At 44.8% G+C, this 24,862-nt stretch overlaps 2 protein-coding genes across 11 annotated transcripts in view; one reads left to right on the forward strand and one right to left on the reverse strand.

Annotated features, from left to right (window-relative positions):
- The first annotated feature begins 429 nt into the window (after nucleotides 1–429).
- LOC122237351 lies at nucleotides 430–23,247 on the forward strand. Of its 3 annotated transcripts, XR_006215818.1 has the most exons (4): nucleotides 430–997; nucleotides 7,929–8,001; nucleotides 21,436–21,936; nucleotides 22,759–23,247. XR_006215818.1 is itself a non-coding variant. In XM_042981720.1 (2 exons), exons 1-2 carry the CDS (start codon nucleotides 611–613, stop codon nucleotides 1,852–1,854), a joined length of 618 nt encoding a protein of 205 aa, XP_042837654.1. In that variant the 5' UTR covers nucleotides 430–610; the 3' UTR covers nucleotides 1,855–2,815. The 3 variants fall into 3 exon arrangements, 1 of the variants encoding a protein (XP_042837654.1); XR_006215817.1 differs by lacking the exons at nucleotides 7,929–8,001; nucleotides 21,436–21,936; nucleotides 22,759–23,247 and adding exons at nucleotides 1,624–2,708; nucleotides 3,943–4,129; XM_042981720.1 differs by lacking the exons at nucleotides 7,929–8,001; nucleotides 21,436–21,936; nucleotides 22,759–23,247 and adding an exon at nucleotides 1,624–2,815.
- The window catches only part of EXOC6B (exocyst complex component 6B), a 605,784-nt gene continuing 586,834 nt past the window's right edge, over nucleotides 5,913–24,862 (reverse strand). For 4 of the 8 annotated variants that reach the window (XM_042981710.1, XM_042981707.1, XM_007083427.2 and 1 more), the window contains 3 exons: nucleotides 10,253–10,365; nucleotides 9,163–9,174; nucleotides 5,913–6,164 (listed from right to left, as the gene is read on the reverse strand). In XM_042981710.1, coding sequence (XP_042837644.1) covers nucleotides 6,038–6,164; nucleotides 9,163–9,174; nucleotides 10,253–10,365 — 252 coding nt within the window. In that variant the 3' untranslated portion in view covers nucleotides 5,913–6,037. Of the gene's footprint in view, nucleotides 6,165–6,312; nucleotides 6,358–7,247; nucleotides 8,330–9,162; nucleotides 9,175–10,252; nucleotides 10,366–24,862 lie in introns of those variants that run through there. The other 4 variants (XM_007083428.2, XM_042981706.1, XM_042981709.1 and 1 more) reach the window with 3 other exon arrangements.

Below are 24,862 nucleotides of genomic sequence, written 5' to 3' on the forward strand. Positions count from 1 at the left end.
ACTGGAGAGGGCAAGGACTTACTCCATCAGCTTTAAAAATGAGCACTCCATGGAATAGAAAGAAAGAAAAGCCATCCACCCGGCTTAACCTGAGCCTTGTAACAGAGAAGGGAGTGTGTAGGGAGAACAAGAGGGAGATCTAATTAATTACCCTTAGAAGCAAAGGTAAAAGTTGAAGATTACGAGACCCATTTACAGGAGGAAATAGACCCATCATTGAGCCTAGAGAATGGAAGGATTGTTTAGGGCCAGAAAAGCGTCTCAATGTTCAGATTCCATTCCTTTTCTGGAGCTTTGGAGAGAGGAAGGTCATAGCTTGGGCCTGGAAGATAACACTAAGCAGTGGGTTCAGACTGGGAGGGGGCCTGTTCTCTTGGGTCTAGTTCTGGGCCCACATCCTGTCCCCTCCCTGAGGGAACAGGAGCTTCAATCCTCTCTGGGAGTTGATGTGGGCTGGCTGGTGAAGGGGAGCCCCCCGTGAGAGAGGCCCCTCCATTACCATCACAACGGCTGATGTCACAGACCCCACAAAGCAGCTGGGGCCCCAAGTGCAGGGTAACCCTAACCCCAGCAGTGATTGAAACAGATAGAGGGGTGGCTCTCCTGCACAATGCCCAGGCCCCCACTCCTCTCCTCCTCCTCCTTGCACTTCCTCAAGAGCTTTTGTCTTCTGGTCCCCTGGGCTGTGAGGCTCTCTCATTCCCGGCACACACTGCCCATTAAATTCAAAACTGAGGCCTCTGGGGAAAGGGTCTGGCACTTTCTCTCCCTCCCCTTATCTCCCGCTAGCTGTTCCCCATCCTCACCTGCCTGGTCCACAGATAAGCCTAGCTGTGAGAAAAGGGGCATGCTGGTGCCTGCTTCACATCTGTCCCAGGGTCCCCACCTCGCACCCCACCCTGGACACCCCACCAGGGCTACTCCCTCTCTGGATAAGGCCTGGGGTGGTGGAACCATGCATCAGTCAGTGCTCAGAAGCTATAGGAAACGTTCTGAGGTGAGTCAGGTTCAGTTTGGCTTTGAGGGTCCATGTATCTACACTGGACTCTCCCCAACCAGCTGGGAGGCTCCGTATTCTCAGAAGTGCAAGGTCCTCAGGCCGGCCTCAGTTACCATAACCTGGCTGTGTAGAAAAAGCCAGGAGTGGCTGTACCGGTTTTTAGGTATGACCTGAGGTTCACATGGGGGCTCCTGGAAAAGGTAGGAGGCAGAACTGAAGGTCTTGAAAAATCTTCCAGAATTCTATGAGGCAGGGAGAGGAGGCTCAGGGCGTCTGGCTTTCCCTCAGGAGATTTGGTTATCATTCAGTATTTTAGTCCCGAATCTTTCTTTGACAGTGATGAGAGCCACGCACTTTCTATCCAGAAAAAAATGGGTGAACGCAAGCTGGTACCCACACATGTGCACATACGTGTACACTCACACACATACACATATTCCACGGGTTCACGAACCCCTGGTTAAGAACTCCTGAATTCTAGTACCAAGTGTAAACTCTGGCACCAAAGAGAGAGCGGAGAATGTTCTAAGTGGTGGTGAGGGGGCAGATTCTAGCTGAAGAACTGGCTGTACCCTGAGTCACAGTTGGCTGATTCGAAGGGCTTGCACCCATTTTGTGTACAGGAGCTCCGGAGGCCTCATTACCATCCACCCTGCGCTGGGCTTGGAGAGGAGAAGCCAGGAGGCAGAGAAGCTCTGGACACTTCTGTCCAGTGCTCAGCCATGAGGAATGTTGTGGAATTGGAGAGGAAGGAGGGGAAGGCCTTAAACAGTGCACGTGCTATGGCTAGGAACTGGCGAAGCATCCTGACCATCCATGACTCCTTCACACTTGACAACCACACTGTAAATTAGGACTACTTTTCTGTTTCACTGATGAGGATTATGAGATTGAGGGAGGTAACTGGTCAAGGCCAGCTGGCTAGTAAGTGGCACAGCAGGGACTGAAACCTGGCTACAGTAGTCAGACTTGTTACTGAAGGAATTTTTCCCATCCTATTCTCATGGCTTCTGAGGGGGCAGGCAGACTGGTGCTGTTACACCATTTCTGGCCTTATTCCCCATGCTTCCGTGGGGAACCTCCCAGCATATGCATAGGCTCAGGCCAACTTTTTACTCTAATGTGGTCTGTGCTTAAGATACTCCTACAGCTTAATACAATTTGAATTTGAGTCCTTCAAGGCCCAGCTACTTAACGTGCTGCTTTCTCTCCGCTCTCTTCCCTGACCAGACCCATTCCTATAGCAGGCCGTGGTGCCTGCCCCTCTCCCACACTGAGCTCTAAAATCGGCTCATTTCGCCCCTTCTCCCAGCCTGGCTTTGTTCTGGATAATCCTCCATCTTCCCGTTCTGACTGGGAGCCTTTCTGTTGCCGGGCTGGTGTTCAACCCGTCAGGCCTCAAGTTGCCTAGCCTGGTGCTCCACGTAAATCAGGCATTTCAAAAGTTACTCGTCTTGATGGTGATGATGCCAGCGTTAACTACATAGACAGGAAGATCTAACTCAGTAGTTCGGGATGTTTCAAAGGCTCCTTGCCCTTGTCTGGCAGGCGGGCTTTCTCCCCCCAGCAGGCTATTGCCTGCTCTGGTCCTCAGTCCAGTTGAGGGGGTGCATTGGCTGTCATCCAGATCACCAACCATAGCTGCACTGTGCGAAAGGGGTGGAAGAACAAAAAAAACCATGAGACAACACCGTGGCTTTTGAAACAGGTACATAGGCTCTCTTGTTTAATAGCAGTTAAGAGAGGAAAATGTACAGGAGGAATAAACATGCTCTTTCCACACGGGAGGTTCCCACTAACCACGAGGCCCATCTGCATCAGTAGCTTTACTAGTGAGTTTTAAAGAAAAAATTCCCTTTAGAGTTAAAAATGGACTCTCCTAAATTTCCTCCATAAATGTACAACTATTTGTGCAAAATAAAAAGGCCATTTCCAACACATTGGTGAAAAGTAATTGCGGATGCAGGCGAAGAGAAAAAAAGAGGCAGTTGAAGCAGCCAGGAGGAGAGTCCTGGGAGAAAGGAGGCCAAGGTAGGGGGGGATTTCTGTTAGCAGGCCCCAGGGAGTGTCGAGAGGCTTTATGAGGAAGGTCATGGCCACTGCCAATCTTGGGGATAAAGGGCTCTGGGTCTGGGGCTTGCTGAGCAAGCGCTTGACAAGTGTGCAGTGAAGCTAGGCTGGCTTTGAGGCCTGAGAGGCTGTTAGGCCTGGTATGCAATAGAAACACTGGGGAGCACTCCCTGGCCGTTGGACATTTCTTCTGTCAACAGGGACTCTGCTGGTTCCAATCTCTGGGTCCTGTTCTCCCCCTCCCCCCGCCAACAGCTTCATTTACAGTTCACTCAAAGATATTTCCTATGAATGTTGAAACTATACAAGCCACCTGTACTACTTCTGAAACCTACTAGGGTCCCAAACAAGAACATCCCTCTAGAAGCATGGACCAGGTTTTTCCAAGAACTTGGTCAAGAGTCTTATTAACTAGAAGGCCGGGAGGCTTCTAGCCACCTGTGTTCTTGCCGCCCTTACTGAGGCCCACTGGGGCACCTACCTATCTATCTCTGGGCACTTGAGGCCAGATCTTAGGAATCTGATGGGCATGGGCACATATGCGTGAGTCCTCTCAAGGGCTGGTCCAGCTAGAGGCCTATAGGCAAAACTGAAAATTCCTACTTCACCAATTCAAACAACTTGGACGCTGCGGGCCCCTGTTTTTTGACCTTCTCTTGCCCCCCAAGAGGGTGTCTCTACAGACAACTCAGTAGTGGCATGTTGGTTTCGTTAGAGAAGACTAAAGGCAGACTGAGAGGGAAGATGAGATCTACCAAAGGGTCCTCCCTAATAAGTCTTGAGCTTGAGTAAGTGTTTTCTTTAAAGTGACTTCTGTGTACAAGGTGCAGAGGAACCCCCATTCCTCCACCTTGTTCGCCTTTCCTCTACAGCAGTCTTTCCAGGGTACATGTTTGAGACCGGACCATCAATGATGACTCACAAAAGACAAAAAGTATGACCTGCTTAAGGTTCTCTCCATTCCACATCCAAGTCTCAGTGCACAAAGCTGAAGGAATCTTGCTGCAAACTGGGGACTAATAAAAGGCGTATATTTGGAGCCCTTCTTAAGCAACAGGACTTTAGATTCGTGTAATCATTTCTTGCTCCTTTTCAGTCAAGTCCAGGGCTTGGGAGATGGCATCTTGGGTCTCATTCCCATGGCCCCCTGCCATCCCTTGCCTTTTGAAGTTCTGGGTGGCAGCATTCACCTGGACCCTCATCCTAAGACCCTAGGCTAACCACCTAGGTCTCAAGGTGAGCTTCAGAAAGATTCTCCAGAGCTTACACGCAGACTCGTCTCTCCAGCTTTGAGGAAGCCTGCATGTCTGTGGGCATAATCTCTTCCCCTTGGTTTTCAAGTTGTGATGGGATATGGGGGGCTGGGGGGCTGGGGTGGGGAATGAAAAAGGAAGCACTGCCCTCCCCAGAAGCAACTCAGTAGCTGACAAAGGTAGTGAAGAATTTTGCTTGATGCGTCTCTCCACCCACTAATCCAAGCTGGAAAGGCCTGTGTGGCTTATTTGTCATTGTCTGGTGATGCATAATTATATTCTTGCCAGTAGCCACAGTAGCATCTTCCTGAAGAGTCTTCAAGTCCAGGTTCCTCTGACTGACCTCACAGCAAAGCCCTTGTGTCAGAAGCCCGTCTGGGACAGCGGATACAGCTTCTAAGCTAGCTAGTCCAGGCTCGCTTTGCAAACTCCAGAATTTGTGGGGTAGGATTACAGATAATCTTTCTCAGATGAGGCCAAAAGATGGTTCGGGGGATCTCAGGAGAGGATGGAAGGCTTAGGCTTGAGTAAGAAGAGCTTCAGATCTAGGATATGACTTAGTAAGGGACAGCTGGGCCAGAGGTAACAAACTACTAGCCATACTTGGCCCTGTCTACTTCATGGTGACGTCTCCATCCCTAGAGGCATCCCGTCCAGCTACGGCTGCCCCCAGTGTGCAGAGCTGATAATATTTCCTTGAAAGATGGTGGCCAGGGAGCTGGTTTTACAACACAAGGAACACTCCCAGGTAATCTTCGGGTTTTACATAAGGGTAGAGTAAGGGCCATTTTCAGGCTTCTGGAATCCGACTTATCTCAATGACACTACTGAAGGAGGCCAAGTCTCTGTGAAGATCTATGGAAATAACTGTTGATCTATGTTCTGAACCAAGTACCCTGACCCTGAAAGAAGAAAATGAGAGGAATGGGGAAAGGACCGAGGCTCTGATTCCATTCACACTGGTTTTCAAGAGCCAATACAACTCCTTTTGGTGTGGAGCAACCTGCAGTTAGTCATGGGGTCCAATTAGTACCACTGTATACTCAACTCTGTCTTGCCCTAGAGAAATCAGCAATAAAAGACTGGGTCAGATATGGGCTAAAGACACTGCCATCCTTGGGGAACTGGAGTGAAGCTGTCATCTGGCCACATGCCATGCTTGTTTCCCGGCCAGGGAAAGTTGGTGGACAGAGGAGATACGAACCTCCAACACAGTGTGCTGGTTTCCATACACTAAACAGTAACGTCTTCCTGGTCCTCTCCTTGCATCATGAAGAATCAACCTCACCTATGTGGTGAATGGGGCACCCGGGAGTAAACAGGATATACTTTATTACCTTTTCACCTACTCACCTTACCTCCCAGTGCCAAGTACCCATTTTGTTAGTGTCGTTCCTGAGCCCCAGACCTAGGCTCGAGAGCCATGGATGAAAGGTGGTTCATCATACTGGGATTAGTGATATCACCATCTCTAGGATGATACAGACAGTATAGTGTAACTTCTCCTGAGCCCCAGCCTAGCAACATCTCACGTACTTGCTTTATCTTGTGCCTCTTTTTCTATAGGGAAAGGTTATGCGAATACTGTACATAGGTTATTAAAAAAATACATTTGCTCTCTTTGAAGAAGAATGCACAAATGCAGGGCCAGCCAGGGCTGGGTCCCAGGCTATGGGGCTATAGTGAGCAGCCTCTGTGGGCCTGAGGCCAGCCTTCACGAATGGTGGCTGCTGATGAGTCCCCGGAGCTGCTTGGCCACAGTGTCAATCAATTTCTGCTTGTCTCGCTCATTTTTCCGAAACTGTGCAAACATGTTGTTCTTGCGGCTAGTGTCCTTCATCCTAAACACAGAAGGAAAGAAAGAGAGCAAAGTGTTTGAGGAGACAATGGTAGAAAGAACTGGCAGGAGGCAGGATCGCACAGTGTATCTTACCCTCCACCCAGAGTTGAGAGAGTGCAGAATGTTTTCACTGTCAGGCCCATACTTACCTACTTATTCAGGAAGCTGTCCATAGCCCTCCCAACTTCGGTCACCTTTGGAATCAAAAGTCAAAAGCCAGCTATGGGAGAGCCAACCCCCTGATCATCCATACCCGCCCTACCTATTTCCTTCCCTTCCATCTCCAGCTGCGCACCTGTTACAGGTCTCTGGGGCATGCTAAAGCCCTGGTGCTCAACAGGCTCTTACAGGATATCTAGGATCCACTTACCATCTCATGAGCTTATGAAATCTTGCTGGGACCTTAAAGCTGGTATTTGAAAGATAGGGCAAAAACATACTCTCAACTAGTAATTCCAAGAGGATATGAATAACGAAAAGCCACCATGTATTTCTAAACTTCACAGGCTGTTTACTCTATCCCATCCTTAACAACACTAAGGGCTTGAATGATCTTTTTTCTTTTGTCTCAGACTAAGGACCCAGAGGCAGTGAGGTGGCTGAGTGTGTGGTGCTGAGGAGAGCAGGTGGGCCATCCTTTCACTTGATGAACCGGAACTTTAGGCAAGAGAAGCCCCTGAGGACTCGATGTCTGTCTATATCCTCAGACCTTTGGTCTTTGCAGGGCTTTCTATTCCTGGGTCCTGTTAAAGCTCCAGAGGTGGCATAGTCTTAGAGTACAAACCATGGGCAGCTCTGGGCAACAGTTGTGGTCAGACGGAGAGACCTAACAGGGAAGCATGGATAAAGTCAAGGCCAAGCTGTGGTTTCACAGAAATGCCCAGGTCTGAATAAGCCATTGTGATAGAATGTGGGAATCTGCTATTCCCTGCAGAGAGTCCACAACCTCTGACATCTGACTGTTAACTCTGGCCTCAGTCTCTGCACACTGGGCCTCCAGCCCACCCCTAGTTCTGGTGTTAGAGAATTAAGAACACTGCCCAGACCAATTTCTCCTGGGTCTTCGTGACCACCCCCCAGGAGCTACAGCAGCTCTCTGACTTCACAGCTCCCTGGGCTGCAGGGACACAGGTCAGAAGAAGTGGGGGGAAGGAACCTTGGCAACCCTAGTAATCAACCCCCAGGTATACGTCCAAGGGCCTTTGGCCCATCGCCAATCCTGGCCCATCTTTTCCTGTGGGGTGGCTCTTGTGCAGAGGGGCAGCTTTGGGGCCAGTGAGTTAAAAGGCCAGAGATCCCACAAGGGCATATAAATGAGGTCAGGAGGTCGTGACGAGCACCAAAGCTGTGTGGTTTTGGCTGACACCGACGGCCACAAATGAATGGAGACTTCTCTCACAGATCTAAGCTTAAGGGCCTTAAGGCTGGAACTACTCAAGCGAACTCAGAACACTGAGTATAAGATACATCCACCCACATGGGCAGGTCTGTGCTTGGAGGTGAGGAAGAAGCAGAGGTGATGGAGGTTGGTTGAAAAGAAAGCACGCGGGTCTCAAGGCTATGATGATTACTGTATTTGGTCCCTTACACATTAATTATACCATTACATTTATGGAACTGACCTGGCTTTAGATTATATATCCCAGGGAATATGCTATAAATCTAAGTAAGAACAACACAAAACAAAAAAGAAAAAAAGGAGGAAGAAAAAAATGCTCCCTATATGTATGGGATATTTAACATCCTATGTGATCATTAATTTCAGGACTCCTCCAAGCCGCCCAGAGATGGGGAACCAGAGTTGGCTTTCAGCTCCCATAGGAAGCTCTTGCAATAAGGTAGGAGGAAGGGAGGAAGAAGACCCCTGAGCCTCAGAGTCTTGGAGTTCTTGGCCCTTAAGGCCTGGAGTTGGGATTACTCAAAAGATAAACTCAGGTGCCCTGAAGGCTGACGGTGGCATGCTGGTTTGTGCCCTGGAATGCTCCAAAGCCAAAGGGGAACCCTCCTCGGGATCCTGATCTACTTTGGCTATGGCCACCTCTCAATGACACAGGAGCCTCTTCTCTTTCCTGAATGTCCTCAGCAGGTCTTTGGTTCTTTTCATATCTCACCCTGCCAAGAAGCGCCAGGTTAAAAAGCGGAGACTGTCAAGCTCTGGTGGTACATCTGGCTGTGCAGAAAGCAGAAAAGGGTCAGGGAAAGGGACTGGTTCCTATGAGGCTGGGAAATAGGGATTTTAGTGATCGGCGTGGCCTATGGCCCTACTGGGTTTGGAAGGAAGCTTTTAAACCCTGCTGATTCCTAGGGCTAAGCACGAGGCTTTGTTCCTGTTAGGCCTCCAGAATGCTACAGACAGGCTGATGATTTTAGCCTATAATTGATCCACAGAAAGTGGATGAGGCAATACCTCTTAGATCTAGGAATTCTCAGGAGCAGACAAGTAAAGGACTACTGAGAGAAGGAACTGGAAGGGAATCCCACAGCCCATTTGGACACATAGTGAATATGACATCTAAACGCCAACTGAAAAGCCAACATGTCCCCAATTCAGCTGGGATTAGGCCTTGCCTCTAATAAAAAATTTTCCGCGGGAGGCATAGGCTCCAGATCTTAACGCCATGGGCTTCAACCACCAGGAGGCAGGGAAGACTGCCGAGGAGCTCGCTTCTGTCAGGGCTGAGTTTCAAGCCCTGCACTAGCAAGAGTATTGAGTGGGCCAGGAAGCTGAGTGGGAACAGCCCTTTACCTGGCGCCAGTGGGGGAAAATCCCTGCTGTGACCTCCAGCCCCATAGGAATTGGTATGCCAAGGGTCACTCTGAGGACCAAGGATCGAGGAGGCAGCCAGCCAATTGGCACCAGGCTAGTTTAGTAGATTAGTGTGTCAGGGTGGGGACAACTCACAGGGTAGGGATTTTAGTGTAGTCATTAGTGTCAATGAGGAAACCAGAAGGACTTGCCTCAAAGTGATGGAAAAGGCCCAAGTGAATAATATACTTACTCTCTAGATATCCTAGGGAGGAAGGTCATTGGGAGAGAGAATCATGGGAAACAAAGTTAAAATGGAAACATCAGTCTGTCTTGGCCTGGAGAAAGCTGCACTCTGGGCTCTTAGTTTCTTGGCTGCAAACACATCCCTCTACATCCTGCTCTTGCTTACTTTCCAACTCCTCCCCTTCTCTCCTACCACACTGCGTAGTAGGGAGAATACACCTTAACCTTTTCTTCTGCTTAAGGCTTCATTCTGACCTCCTAGATGCTGGTCCATGTATCCAAGTTCACATACGGCCACATAGGTACTTGCTGTACTACTTAGATGCAGGGTACTCTTCCAAGAAGCTTCGAGGAAGCTGGGAGTTAACAACTGTGATGACAGGAAAAAGCTTCCCCTTTCCTTGGATCTTGGTCTCTGGCCTGCCAGCTCTCAACTAGGTTAGCAAAAGCCAGAACTAGGCTGCACAGCAGATCCCGGCATCTGGTTGATACACTGGTTAGCCATGGGATGTTCTGGAGACGGCTGACCCAATCTCGGTGGTAGCGCCTCTGTTGGCCAGTGACTGCCCAGAGCAAGAAGGAGACACCTTCTCCAACACAGCTTTCTTGGGACAGTCAGCACAGTAAGGCTCAACTCTGGCAGGGAGTGGGAGGGGTTGCTGGTGAAGGTTTCAGTAATTCCAAGAACTTCTCTGCTAGAAACCGGATGGGGTTTCTTCGATGGGGCTGTTCTGCCCATCATCCCCAGACGACTGGGGCCAGTCTCATTCTACTCACCAGGTGGCCTCTGACCAAGCTTAAGGCATGGTTCTTTCTTCTCTTTCCATCTCTAGTTAAAGAGATGTTGCCCCTTTAAGCTCCAAAGTACTGCCAGAGTCCACGTGACCCATACTTGGCCTAGCTTATTGGGGGTTCAGGAATTAAGAGGCTACAAGAAGGCCAGCCTGCCAAATCCAATGATGGAGACTGCTGGTAGCACTTGTGGCAACTTCAAGAACAGGACCTCTCTGCTGTCTTTTGAAGGTACTGGCAAAGAGAAAATTATCCCCGATACCAACCCCCACTTCCCAGCAGAGACCGCTGGACTAGGTACTCACTTCTCAAGCAGGGTCAGTGCTGTCACTGGGTTTACCCGGAGGTACTTGCAGTTGGGCTGACCATAGTCAGCAAGGTAGGTTGACCAATCCCACTGGATGAAGAGATCCAAAAGCTGTAAAATATTCAAACCCCACCCCAGGGATTAATCAGAAAAGACCAACCAGGATCTCAGAAACCCCTACCATCCTTCACTACCAGCTAACAGTAGATCTGGAAAATAAAAATAAAAATGTAATAAGAGAAAGCATGGCTAAAGACTGTAATGCAACTAGGAAAATAAATGAGTAATCATTGGAAGGCAGAGTCACCTCTACTATAAGTGCTGTAATGTTGCTAAGACTACATGCCAGCACTTAGCTCTCAGAGGCAGGCTGAGACTGAATCAAAACACAAGACTGTAGGGGCGCCTGGGTGGCTCAGTCGGTTAAGCATCTGGCTCTCCATTTCAGCTCAGGTCATGATCTCATGGTTTGTGAAACTGAGCCCTGCAACGGGATTTCTGCTGACAGTGTGAAATCTGCTTGGGATTCTCTCTCTCCCTCTCTCTGTGCCCCTCACCCACTCGGGTACTCCCTCTCCTCTCTCTCTTTCGAAATAAACTTAGCAAAAAAAAAAAAAAAAAAAAAAAAAAAAAACGCCACAAGACTATCATAATAACCGTTCATTAATTTAATAAATACTTAACAAATGCTTTCCATGTGTCAAGTGGCATTCCACATGAATCTTATTGCTAGAGAGACTGCTTAGAGGGCCACATATGTAACTGTATAAGCTTTGAGGTTAAAAAGGTATGAGTTCAAGAACCAGTTGCATGACTTCCTGAACTGACTTTGCCCAACTTACTCAGCTGATACTGTGAGAAAACAGAAAATACATATTGGTCTCTGGCCCTGGTTACTGGTATAGAGCTCCTAAAACCCTTGTAATTTCCTAAATGATAAGAACACTACGGGCATCTCTTGTCCTGATATTGGCCTTTGACCTCTGTTCTTAACACAGATCTCTTGAAACCCATGTAATGTCCTAGGTGATAGGAGTGTCTTTTGTTCTAATGAGGTAACCCTGGGAGGCTTCCTGAATAAGGGCTGGTCACTACTGGAAAGATCAAACAATGATTAGAAGCTTGGAATTTTCAGCCCCACCACTCATTCTCTTGAGAAGGGAGAAAGGCTGAAAACAGAGTTAATGAGCTATCATGTCTATGTGATGAGGTTTCCATAAAATCCCAAAAGTACAGGGTTTGGAGAGCTTCCAGGTGGTGAACATGTGGAGATTTGGAGAGAGTGGTACGCCTGGAGAGACCATGGAAGTTCCTTCACACCCTTTTCCCTATACCTACACTATAGCATAGCACACCTCTTCCACCTGAATGTTCCTAAGTTATAGCCTTTTCTAAGATACCTGTGATCTAGTAAGTTCTGGGAGCCACTCCAGCAAATTCAACCTAAGGAGGGGGTCAAGGGAAGCTGCCGTCTACAACAGTCAGTCAGAAGCCCAGGTTGACGACCAGGTGGTTGCTGTCTGAATTGCGGGGAGGGTCTTGGGGGAACTGAGCCTTTAACTTGTGGGATCTGATGCTGTCTGTGGGTAGACAGTGTCAGAATTGAGTAAAATTGTAGGGCACCCAGCTGGTGTTGCAGGGACTTGCTTGACGTGGAGAAAAACGTCCAAGCATTTGGTGACCAGAAGTGTCAGAAATGAAGTGTTTTGTGTAAATGGTAAAGGAGACTCAGAGGAGAAACACAGTAGGAAAAAACTGAGTTTTTCCCTACATAGGGAGCAAAACACTGAGTTTTTCCTTTACAGACACAGACATATACACATACCTATAGTGTGTAAACAGGGCACAGAGACAACACGGAAACACTGGACCAAGGTATAAATGGATCCTGTAGCATTATGGGAGCAATCCATGTCGCACCTACGTGGATACTGGCCGAATAGATGGAACCCAGAGCCATGATAGGTCACGACTGAAAAGTGGGCTTAGCTCAAGATTGAGGGCACAGAATCTGGCACTGGGATCAGGAGGGTTCAAGCGGAGCACCAAGAGTCATGAGTGCCAACAACTGGATGCCTAGAAGAAGATAATGAAAGCACTCTGAGGGTAAATGGAGTTCTGAGTCTGGGAGAGATTCTGACTTAGAGAAACTTAAATGAATTTTGTCAAAGGCTTTCCTTCCCAGCCAGATTTAGCCTCAGGTTATCACCCTAACAAATATTTAAAAGCTGTAACTGGGTAAAGCCAAAAAAGAAATCATTGCATTTCTAAGGTAGGAGTGATGAAAGGGAAACTGTTGCCTCCCCTCTCTAAGCTTCTAGAGGGGGCAAAGTCCTGTTCTCACACTGCTGCACAGCAGGAGGGCCTTCTAAGCAGTCTCTAGCAATGGGATTCATGTAAAGGCCTTTGAACTCAAGACATGTTCCTGGGTCTCCCTTTCTGAGAGGTAACTGACGATGGAGACAAGTGGATGGCTGTCTCTCTGTGCAGAACAAAGACAAGAGAGGCCTAGAGTCAAATCCAATGCCAGGGCCTGGGCTCTAGGCACACCTTCCTCCCCTGTCTGTCTTCATTGTGCAACTGGGCAAACAGGCACTTGTGGGCCTTGCCCTGCTTGGCCAGGCCTCCTCTCCCGTCCATTCTTTTAGAATAGTTGTTATAAACTTCCTTAGGCAGAACAGGAATTGGCTGAAGTCCCAAGCCTAAAACTGAGGAAAGCCCCTACACCCTTAGCCAAGAAAGGGATACTAAAGAGGAGAGGAGACGGGGACAGAGATGAGCAGACAAGTCTGTCACTCTAGGCTGGCCTGTCCCCAAAGGGCCCTCTCAGACCTCTTTCAGGTCAGGCCTATTTTAGTTGGCAAGTAAAAGGGCTTCTACCACTTCCTTTCACTGCCCCAAGGCCTCACAGAGCTCTGCTTTAGAAGAGAATTTTCCCTGACTTCCTACTCTAACTGTGGTATTTCTGTCCAAACACCATGCAAGATAGTTCCTCTTTACCTGCTCCTAGGAGTGCAACAGACACTCGTTCTAGTCCTCCCAGTACTGTGTTTTACAAATATAATTGTGTTTTTCCCCTAAATACCAGGAAAAAAAATTATGAAAAAAGACAGCATTCTCTTAATTAAAATTTCTTCTCGGAAAAATGTAAAAGATCTTGGGGAGCCTGTTATTGTTTGCACCCTAGGGAACTAATACAATAAACTAATAAAAAAAGTGAATGAATAACAAGTTGAACTGGAAACATTTGAAAACCTGATTTCTTAAAAGTATTTTTGGTATTTTCAGATGTGTATACATATGTGCATTTAACAAAACTACCTTCTCTATTAATGAATTCCTAATTTCTGTGATGGAATTAACGCTATCAGTATTTTCTGATTTATGGCACAGAATGCCATGTCTTTCTGGCTGATGATGCCTGGGCAAATCACCAATGGGGTGGGGAGGGTGGTTCATGATTTAGCTCTACAGTTTTCTATTTGTATCCTACTGCCAAAGTCTTTCAATGCCAGTACTGAGCCTAAAAGCTCTGGGATGACAAGCTACTTAATTTATCCCACTCTGGGCATGAAAGCTACACAACTCTATTAAGGTCAACCAGTATGAGCTGTTGATCACACTCTGGGTCTGTGTTGCTTTCCACAGTCCTTCAGGGGGCTGGTGCCCAGTCTTATGGCCTCCTCTGGGAGAGCTGGAGACTGGGGAGTCTGGGGAGTACTTAACCAAGTTAGCTGCATGGGGCACAGTTTGGCTGGATCCCATGAAGTGTTAGAATAAGAGATCAAGAGGGGCACCTGGGTGGCTCAGTCGGTTAAGCATCTGACTTTGGCTCAGGTCACGATCTCGCGGTTCATGGGTTTGAGCTCAGCGTTGGGCTCTGTGCTGACATCTCAGAGCCTGGAGCCTGCTTCGGATTCTGTGTCTACCCCTCCCCCACTGGCACGTGCATGTGCGCTCTCTCTGTCTCTCTCTCTGTCTCTCTTTCTCTCTCAAAAACAAATCCCTACTTGCTTTTTTCTGGTGCTTTCTTATAATAAGATTTAAGACATGAATTTTTGGCCAGAATACAACCGAAGTGATGCTGTGTACTACTCCTCAGGGGATCACACCTTGAGGTATACACTGTTCATCTGTCTCTCATTGGTGATATCAATTTTGATCACCCTATCAAGATGCTGTCTGATTTCTCCCTGCCTAGGTATTATGTTTTCCTTTGCCAACTAGTCAGCAATGGAGGAGACAATCTAAGATCATGCAGATATACAGCTCCTGATTAAAATTTCCCCTCAGATTTAGCATCCATTGAAGATTCTTGTCTGATTCAGCTTTACCATGATGGTTGCAAAACGATGGCATTCCAACTCCACGCTTCCCTCCACATTTATCAGTTGTCACTCAGCATTTCTCCCTCACTAACTTACACATTTATTTATGGCATGGATTCATGAGTTCCCATTTTTTCAATGGCTTATATTCATCACTATACCTAATTAATTATTTCAGTGCTCAAACTGTCCCAGATTTGGCAAGTGGGAGCGCTTTGAGCTAGAGCCTGTGTCCCTGTGATACTTCCTTACCTTCTGGCATAATAAGGTGTTTGTTGCAGGCTTGTCTTATATCTACCGTGCCCCAGCCATCAGCCATTTCTCTGAGAGGCCCTGGTTTCTTTTAGTGGGAATGTTATAGAGACCAAGATTTGGGTGCTAAGTATGGCTACTGCTACTGTAGCAGCTTTGTTCATTGCTGCTGGGGGGCAATCTGTGGGCAGTTAAACCCTTTCAGCAGAGCTGGGAAATACTTGCACGTAAATATACATATACATACATATGTGTGCACACACATATACATGTGTGCTTCTATAAGCATGTACACATATATACTGTAGAAATCACGAGTTTACACTAATACCTCCAATTCAAATCATTCTCTCAGAGTTCTTTCTTGCCTTCCTCTATTCCGTACTTGTGCATGCTTTCTTCCACAATAAGAATCTTGGCTCTCAAGAACATCATCTCTTTTGTGAATTTGCTCCATCCTATCGTATATCTAAAATAGGTTCAGAATTATTTGTACATACCACTACCAAAAAAATTGCAATTTGCCATCCCAACTCAAGACTGGGTGTACAATCAAACAAACACTGTGTTCCTAAGCCACTTGGGTTAGTTCTTCATTTTCCCTTGGGTCTAGTTATGGTATTCATCTAAATGCAACCGGGTTCTTTTGTTTCCACTTGCTTTTAGTTCTAGGCTCCTTTCTCCCATCCTTGTTAATTTAATTTTTAAATATGTAGGACATTAACATGCTTCCAAAAGTCAAAACTACAAAAAAGCTAACTCGGAGAAGTATTGTTCCTTCCCTTGCTGTATTTCTTTTACCCCAATTTTTCCCACGCCTCACTGGTAACCAACTCCATTGTTTTTGGGCCTGTCCTCCCTACGCCTCTATTTGTAAAGATAGGCAGAGGCACGGACGCTTTCTAATTTTTCCTTCTCTCTTTCACAGGAAGTAGCATATTAAAAATGCATTCTAAGAACTCTTATTTCTTGATATTTGTAAGTAGACGGTGGATGGAGAAGAAGAAAGAGGAGGGTCAGAGGTGGAAGACTGAACTGAAGATCAGTGTTCTACAGTCTTTATAGTTTGAACATTACCTTGCAATTCTTATCATAGCCGCATGCTACATATGTTATTATTTACTTACCATTTTTTCTTTGTATTGATTCCTGTTTTATCATAAGAAAAATGTAAAAGAACATTATACATCACTATCATAAATGGGAAACCATTCTTGCCATAAAGAGAAGATGACTCAAATATTAGTGTCACAACGAGATGTTCTGTTTGTCATCACAAAAACTAAAAGGGGACATGATTTAGTGTTTCCTTACAACATGATTTAGTGTTTAATGGTGCATCTGGGTACTACCTAAACCTGTATCTTGAGTACTGTGATGTCTTCTGTACCTCCAGCATTTTATCCATACTAGGGTTTAGTTTGTGACTTCACCCAAGAGTTCAGTGATGCCTGTGTGCCTGGAACAGAATGAAGTGGTCTGTGTGTACAAGGAAGCACTTATAACAAAAGTTTCAGTCAAGTATCAGTCTTATTATGAAGGAAGATCAGTGTTTTCTTTTTAAAAAAATTTTTTTTAAATGTTTTATTTTTGAGAGACAGAGAGAGACAGAGCACGAGTGGGGAAGGAGCAGAGAGAGAGGGAGACACAGAATCCGAAGCAGGCTCTAGGCTCCGAGCTGTCAGCACAGAGCCCGACGCAGGGCTCGAACTCACAAACAGTGAGATCATGACTTGAGCTAAAGTTGGTGCTCAACCGACTGAGTCACTCAGGCACCTCAAGACCGGTGTTTTTTTATGCATGGCTTCTGTGTCTGGGGCTGGTCAAGAGGGTCCATAGCCAAGGGTCTGCTTTGGCTAGGGAGGCCTAGCAAACCTGGATGGGCTGGAAAACTTGCTAACACAACCACAAGGATAGTTCATTTTTCTCATAACCAGGTATCTTCCTTAGTTAGTGGGTTTTCCTGTAGTTGGCTTTTGATGAGTTCTTACTTCTGCATCAGAACATTGTTAAAATTCCTGATTCTGTATGGGATGACTTCTGATAGAATTTATACAACCACAATTTGGGCCTGCACTGTGTTCATTCTATTTATGTTTCTTAAGACTTGTTTTTTTTTTTTTTTTTCTTAATTTCTATTTTTTAAAGATTTTTTAGAAGGAATTTTTTTAAGTTTTATTTACTTTTGAGAGAAAGAGAGAGAGAATGTGAGTGGGGGAAGGGGAGGGGCAGAGAGAGAGGGAGACACAGAATCTGAAGAAGGCTCAGGCTCTGAGCTGTCAGCATAGGGCTTGACGCAGGGTTTGAACTCATGAATTGTGAGATCATGACCTGAGCCAAAGTTGGATGCTTAACCAACTGAGCCACCCAGGCACCCTTATGTTTTAAAGATTTTATTTTTAAGTAATCTCTACATCCAGCATTGGGCTTAAATGTACAAACCCGGGATCAAGAGTTGCATGCTCTACCGACCGAGCTAGCCAGGAGCCTCTATGTTTCTTAAATGTTGTATAAAACTTATTAATCTTCTAAAGTTTAAAAAGTTCAAATGAAGTAACCTGTTCTAATAGTTACTCATAAGATTTGAAACAATAATAATAGAACATATGAGCTTATCTCAGATTTTCTTAATGAAGAGGTAAACCCCCTGGATTCAGCAAATGTTTTTAAAGCATCCTCTATGTGCAAAGAACAGGGCTGGGCCTTTCAAGTGTCATTAAAATAAATGGTTTACCTTCATGTAGGAGAATAAAAGAAAAGCAAGAATAACTGTAATCCAAGCCAAATGAGTGAAATGCTATAAAATGACATACTGACTATTCCTCCTTTTTGAACTAACAACTGAACATTTTACAAAATTTTCACTTATAACAAAATTTAAATAGCAAATATAAATTGTGGTGCAAACCACGCACACACACACACACGCACACACACACAATGCCTTAGAGGTGATGGGAATCATCTCAGCAATATTAAATACCAGTTACGCTTATATCCATGTCATAGAGTTCAATGTGGAAATCTGTCTGCATTTTACTAACATCAGTGGCATATTAAAAAAATTATTTTTAGATAATGTTAGGCTCATGTAAAAGTTGCAAAAACAGTATAGACAGTTCCTCTGTACCATTCACCCACCTTCTCCAATGTTCACATATTAATTACATTGCCATAATATAATGATCAGAACCAAGAAATTAGCATTCGTACAATACTATTAACTAAACTATGACTTTATTCTACTTTAAGCAGATTTTCCACTAATGTCCTCTTTATGATCCACTCCAGAATCCCACACTGAATTTACTTTCCATGTCTCCTTTCTCTCTTCCAATCTGTTACAGTTCCTCATTCTTATCTTTAAAGATCTTGATACTTACGAATAGTTTCTTTGGTCATTTGTTTTATAGAACATCCCTCAATTTGGGTCTGCCCAATATTTTCTTATGGTTAGACTAAGGCAATAGTTCTCAGCCAGAGGGGAATCTTACCTCCCAGGGGACATCTGGTAATGTTTGGCGACATTTTTGGTTGTAATAAGGGGGTGTAATCTGGGGGTGGTGGTGGTGGGGTGGGGGTGGTGGTGGTGGTGATGCTGCTTCTAGAGGATAGAAGCCAGGGATGCTGTTAAAAAAACTACTATGCTCAGGACAGCCCCCACAATAAAGAATTACACAACGCAAAATGTCATTAGTGTTGAGGTTAAGACACTCTGGGTCAAGATTATGCATTTTTTTTGTTTTGCATAAATACAACAGAAGTGATAATGTACCCTTTTCATTGCATCAATATCAGGTGTACATGATGGCCACATCTCATTATTTGCGATATTAACCTTGCTCGATCACTTAGTTAAGGCGATGGCTGATGACTTTCTCCACCGTAAAGTTACCATTTTTACCTTTGTAATTAATACAAAGACTATGCAATATCCTGTTTTCCCTCAAACTTTTGTCCACCAACTTTAATATCCATTGATGGATCTTGCCTGCAACAATATTTACTGTGGTGGTTGGCTATTTCTCTCACTCCTTACGTAAGTTATTAATTGGAATTCTTCTGTGAGGAAAAGTACTGTCCCTTCTCCTCCATTTATTTATTTGTCCAATTATTTATATTAGTACTACTTCATGAATATTTATTTTATTTCATGGGTTATAATCAAATATGATCATTATTTACTTTGTTGTTCAAATTATTCCAGCTTTGGTCATTAGGAACTCCTTCAGAATGGCTCTCCAGTGTATTTTCAACCAGCCCTACTCTTTTTTGAACACTTGCTTACTTTCTGGCACTAAGATGTTTGTTCCAAGCTCATCTTGTACCTTCCCTGCCCCTGCTCTGAAATGTCACTTTTCCAAGAAGCTACGGTTCCTTTTACTGGAGAATGGTGTTTAGAAACCACAATCTGGGCAATTAGCCTGCTCATTTCTATGGGGTGTTACTGCTTCTCGGTCATCACAATGGACAGAGCTAAGAAATATATGTGTTTACTAACTTGCACATACAAACATATCTATATTTCTGTATCTATTTATGTATATATACTAAAATCACGAGTTCCTATCTGATGTCTCTGGTTGCAGTTCAACACCATGGGGTTGGTGCTAGCCTTCCCTCTTTCCTTATCACTTCTTTCTCTGACAGTGAGAAGCCTGGTTCTAGTTATCTACATTTTATTTATTTGTTCAATTCTAGTATAAAGTATTTCAGAATTGCTGACCCATACCCCTGTGAGAAACAAATTTACTAACTAGAGTGTAGTATTTGTATATAGTTCTTTTTGTCTTCAGGCTTATAATTTCCATTCAAAATACTGGCTTTTAAATTACTTGGCTTAGTTCTTTTCTTCCCACCCCCAACTTCAGTGTGGTTATATTACTCTTTCCTAACTCAGTTAGACTTATTTTTCACCATTGTGTTCCACTTTGGATTCCTCCCACATTCTGGTTGATTTTTATTATTTATTTATTTGGGGGAATGAGTCAGAGCTATATAAAAATTATCCTCAGAAGTATCGCTCCCTCCTCATCCCAACTAACCTGTTCTAGTCTGTTCTAGTCTCTCCACTTCTTTCTGCATCTTTCCTATCTACGCATTGCATGCAACCAATTTCGTTTCTGGTTTATCCTTCTTGTATTACTTTTGTACAAATGAGAATATACATAAGCATTTTCTTATAGCCTTTTCTTTCTCACTTGAAGGGTAACATACCATGGATACTCTTTTGTGCTCTCCTTTTTTCACTTAATGTTATGTCCTAGAACTCCTTCCCTAGATGATAATTCCTCATTAATGATCATATTCTTGATTTAGTCACACAAATGCTGTTTTTGTAAACCAGGTAAGTCATTTTTCAAGGGACAGGCCAGACATTATGTTTTGGGGCTACTTTATCACTAAACTGGTGGCACAGGAGAGCGTTTGATATTTACAGAGTAGGACATACCAATAAATGTTAGGGCTACTTAGATCAAAAGCAAACTCGACCAATCGTTAATGATGCTTTGACTGCAAACACAGTTATTTGTTCATGGTATTTATCAGAAGAGAACAACTAAAGTAGTGTAGTAGTTGATGTGACATTTTATAAGCTACATAGATGAACAAAAATTGTAAATTATATCATTACTGGTTATTATACACAAATTATACATAAGTGGGAAAGGACAGGACAAGGAAAGATATTTGAATCATGGTATACTCTTTTTTTTTTTTTGCTTCCTGTATGGCTTCTATTATTTTTTTCAATGTGACTTTAAAAAAAAAAATTTTTTTAATGTTTATTTATTTTTGAGAGAGAGAGAGAGTGCGAGCCGGGGAGGGGCAGAGAGAGAGGGAAACACAGGATCCGGAGCAGGCTCCAGGCTCTGAGCTGTCAGCACAGAGCCCGATGTGGGGCTCGAACCCACGAACTGTGAGATCATGACCTGAGCCAAAGTCGGACGCTTAACCGACTGAGCCATCCAGGTGTCCCTCAATGTGACTTTTAACTAAGGCTTTAGCAGTTCTAAAGCTGTCTCTACTGTATTTCTTAGTTATTTCAGAACACTCTCATGTTTAATAGGACTCAGGGAGGACCAAGACCCAGAAAGGAGAGGCAAGTTGCTGAAAATCATGAAGTAGACAAGTGGTAGAGATGCCTTGATGGCTTATACTCCCCAAGATGCCACAGCTGTTTATTTTTTAAAATCCTCTTTGATCCAGGCTCTGGGTTGGGTACTTGCCCGAGGCTACGTCAAACTTCTGAACACTTTCTTTTTTGCACTGGTAGCTGAGAAAGTCTAGAACAATCCAAATGATTCAAAGTGAAAACTAGTCTAAGGCCACAGAGTAAGTTAACTCAACAGAGAACAGATAGCATTATAATAGCAGAACAAATGCTAACTTCCACAAAAGACTTTTGGAATGAGATTAAGAGAGAGTAGTACTTTCTTGGTTAGCACATACGAGCATACATGGTTCTCCAGCAGAGAATGTACAAGTAATTCGAATGGATGAGTTGTACGTGGTAAAGGGGTAAAAGGAAATCTTCAAGTAAGAATTATAGATTAATATTTAAGCAAACAATTCTGATGGTGCCTGTGTGTTCTCATAGGCAGAAAGGATTACCCAAAGAACTCAGAACGTAAAGAAAGAAGAGGCTGGTGAAGAATGCCCTGCTTGTTCTCACTACTGGACTGGTGCTTGTCAACCAAACCAATTCATATCATGCCTACTCTTGAAGAAGAGAAGTGTTTTATATACTTTTGCCTTTGTTGCTAATTCTGTGATCTGAGCCTCATCTCCCATGTAGATGGGGAGCTTGCTAAGGATGGTGATCATGTTTTCTCCTTCTCAGTACTCCACAGTGTGGACGAGCATATGGTTAGATCAACAGCAGATGGTCAGCAAAGACATGTTACATGGAATTAAAATAGGTGAATTAACATTTTATGGGAACGATATTGGCTAGATGGTGGAACAGACTTATGAAGTGTGTTTTTCACAACCAACATTCCAAATGGACCAACCCTAAGGTTCTCCTGACCAGCACTTGGAAGGGCGGTTGAGTGAGGAAGAAGGAAATATCAAACAGGAGAGATGATGCCTATGACAGGTGAGTGGGAACCCAGCTGCGGGTATGTGGTTCTAAGGTTCCAGAGGAAGATACCTGTGAGTACTGAATGGGAACTCAGTAGATGTTTGGCTCCAAGGTGACATCTGGGTCCCTCCTAGTGGGCGGCATGGGCTCTACCTCACATTAGAGAGAGCCTCCTCTTCCTAGAATATCTGCAAAGATTCCATGGGAGTAAAGGATCATAGGAGCTAAGGTACACACAGACACAGATACAAAGACACACTGACAAGAGCCACACCTCTTTCCCCTGGGGGTGCTTTACTCTACATGTTTTCTCTCAAACAGGCACACTGAGGCTTCTAGAGAGCTGTGCTCCCAAAGCAGGTGTGTCCTTGAAGTAAACTCGATGTACAAAACCCTGAATTTGCACTTTACATATATTCCGGAAGAATTCTTCATGAGAGGAGAGACTACCAAATGACTCCAAATAACATGCGCCTCTGGGAAATTTAACATATAATCTAACTGACAAAATTCTAAATATGCTACCTCTTCAGAACATGGCTGCTACATAAAGTACAGTACGCTTAGTCAAGAGAATTGTAACATACAGGACACTAAACCAGGCCAAGTTTCTTTTGTCTACTCCCTGCCTTGGACAGGATGAAACCAGTTGCATCATTATAAAGTATTTTTCGTAATCACTGATGCACAGGTGCCTTTTAGGAGGAAGGTTAGCACAGCACAAAAGAGCCTCAGGTGGGGTGGGGGAGGGTTCCCTGACTGACGATGTGACCCCAGTTAAACCAATAAATCTGTTTTCTCCTTCCAATACGGAATCATAACACCTGCTGTCAACAGCTGAGGGCAGATCAAGAGAATGACTGTGAAACGTCCACTAAAGAGCACGGAATTGACTACTGACCCGTTTGTGTTCACTGCCCAAGATCTCCCACAAGTCCCTATTCCTGGGGCTGGGCCACACTCATTCAGAGAGTGTCTGCCTGCCTTCCATGTATCCTCAGGAGCACTTCATGACACTAAAACCTGAGCAAATGCAGTAGAAAGCAGGAATTATTTTAACAAACATAAACTGAGTATCAACAATGTATTAGGCATTCTTCTGAAAGGGTGAAGAAGTTATCTCGAGTCTCAAGGAACTCACGCCGGTAAGTAATAGATACAGAATGATGTGAGCATGCTCACAGCTACTCTAACAGAGTGCAAAGAAAGTTCAGAAGAAGAGCATCTATGCCTGAGCCAGGTAGGTGGGGATCACCTTAGGACAAGTAGAACAAATGAGCAAGTGATAAATGACCTCATATGCTAAACTAAGGAGATTGAAGTTTAGCCTAGAGGCTTCTCTCCTCGTTTTCATCAAAGCTGCTATATGCTTTCTTCTAGATCAAGGGATGGAAAACTACAGTCACCATTTGTTTATGTAAATAAAGTTTTATTGGAACACAGCCTTGTGCACTAGCTAACATCTATGACTGCTTAGTGCTTTAATAGCTGAGTTAAATAGTTGTGACAGACCACATGGCCTGAAAAACTTAAAATATTCTCTATCCGGTCTTTTACAGAAAAAGTAGCCTTTAGATCCATCCAGGCCAGGGAGGGCAGTGTGCTCTGAAATTCTCTCAGATGTGAGATGTGTAATATCTACTAAATTAAAGACAGAAGGATCATGGAGATCCTTCTGATTGTAAAAAGGTGGCAAAAACTTCATTATCTTAACATCTGGCATCAGAATTCTTTTAGGGCAGAGAAACATGTCTGTATCTTGCTTTGTAAGATCTCCAAGGTGCCAAGACATGTGGTAGAGAAGAGGGAAGAAATCTGTTACTTTGGTTCTTGAGAGGCAGTGAGCTAATCTAAAGAGAGGAGACTTAACTATTATGTGTGTCAAGGGTTAAGAAGGAAATCCCTATTGGTATAATGGCCCCAAAGGTCTCTGATGAGCTGGGATGTCTGATAAGTGACTATTCTAAAGCTGTTTGCTGTGTACTGTGGGGTATAAATCTCCCCTAACAATCCATGCGGCTCAATTCTAATCTTTAGACAAATCTACTCTGCTCTCAATTGCTTGGGTGAATTAGTTATTTATTTTTTGGTGAACTCAAAGAGGCTGAATTTCGCACCTAGAAAGCTGTACATCGGCACTGTGGAAATGGGAGCCTGGGAAAGAAGACTGGAGGTATCTGTCTAGGGATTCACAGGAATCTGAGGAAGGCCATGGGATTTTCCACAGGCTGTGGAACTGGGGTGGACAGAGGTGGCAAGTTTCTCTGGATCTCTAGAGGTTACAGGAACCTGGTTTATACTTGACTTTTGCAGCAACGGCCACTCAATAGGCTGGCTCCTGGGTTTTCCAGAAAGGAAGGGCTGACCTCCTGCTCTTTTTTCCCCTGGTTGAGTGCGGGCAGGAGAAGGGGCAAGTGGTGGCCGCGCAGCTCCCTGCCCTGCCTCCGGCCCAGCCGCCAGGCGGATGGAGGCTTCATTAAGCTCTTTATCAGAGACCAACTGCACGTCAGCAGCTTCCCCTGAAACAGAACGTCACTCTGAGAAATATTTATTTGCCTCATAAATGTGGGTTTATAGGTTTGCTATCTAAACTTTTCACCTCTGAGACTACCTTGGTAAAGAGAAAAAGAAAGACAGGGAGGCTTCAGGCTTTCCCATTGTCATCAGCTGGTGCCTGGGGCGGGGAGACTCCCAAACAAAAATGCCAACACCAAGTATTCCTTTGTCAGAGACTGTGAGGCTATTTCTCATTGATGACAGCATCTATCCTGCTGCAGGGGCAGAGGGAAAACCTATTTTCCTGCTGGGTGAGAATAGCCATACTGTACGTACATGTTCAAGGGGAGGATGGAAAGCCTCTTCCGTGGGCTGACATCCGTGGGTGTCACCCAAGGGTGACCCCTTGTTGGGGTGGGGAAGGCATGCAGGTGTGGGTTTTGGA

The sequence above is a fragment of the Panthera tigris genome, chromosome A3, assembly GCF_018350195.1.
Source record: "Panthera tigris isolate Pti1 chromosome A3, P.tigris_Pti1_mat1.1, whole genome shotgun sequence".
In the NCBI taxonomy this organism is placed as follows: Eukaryota; Metazoa; Chordata; class Mammalia; order Carnivora; family Felidae; genus Panthera; species Panthera tigris.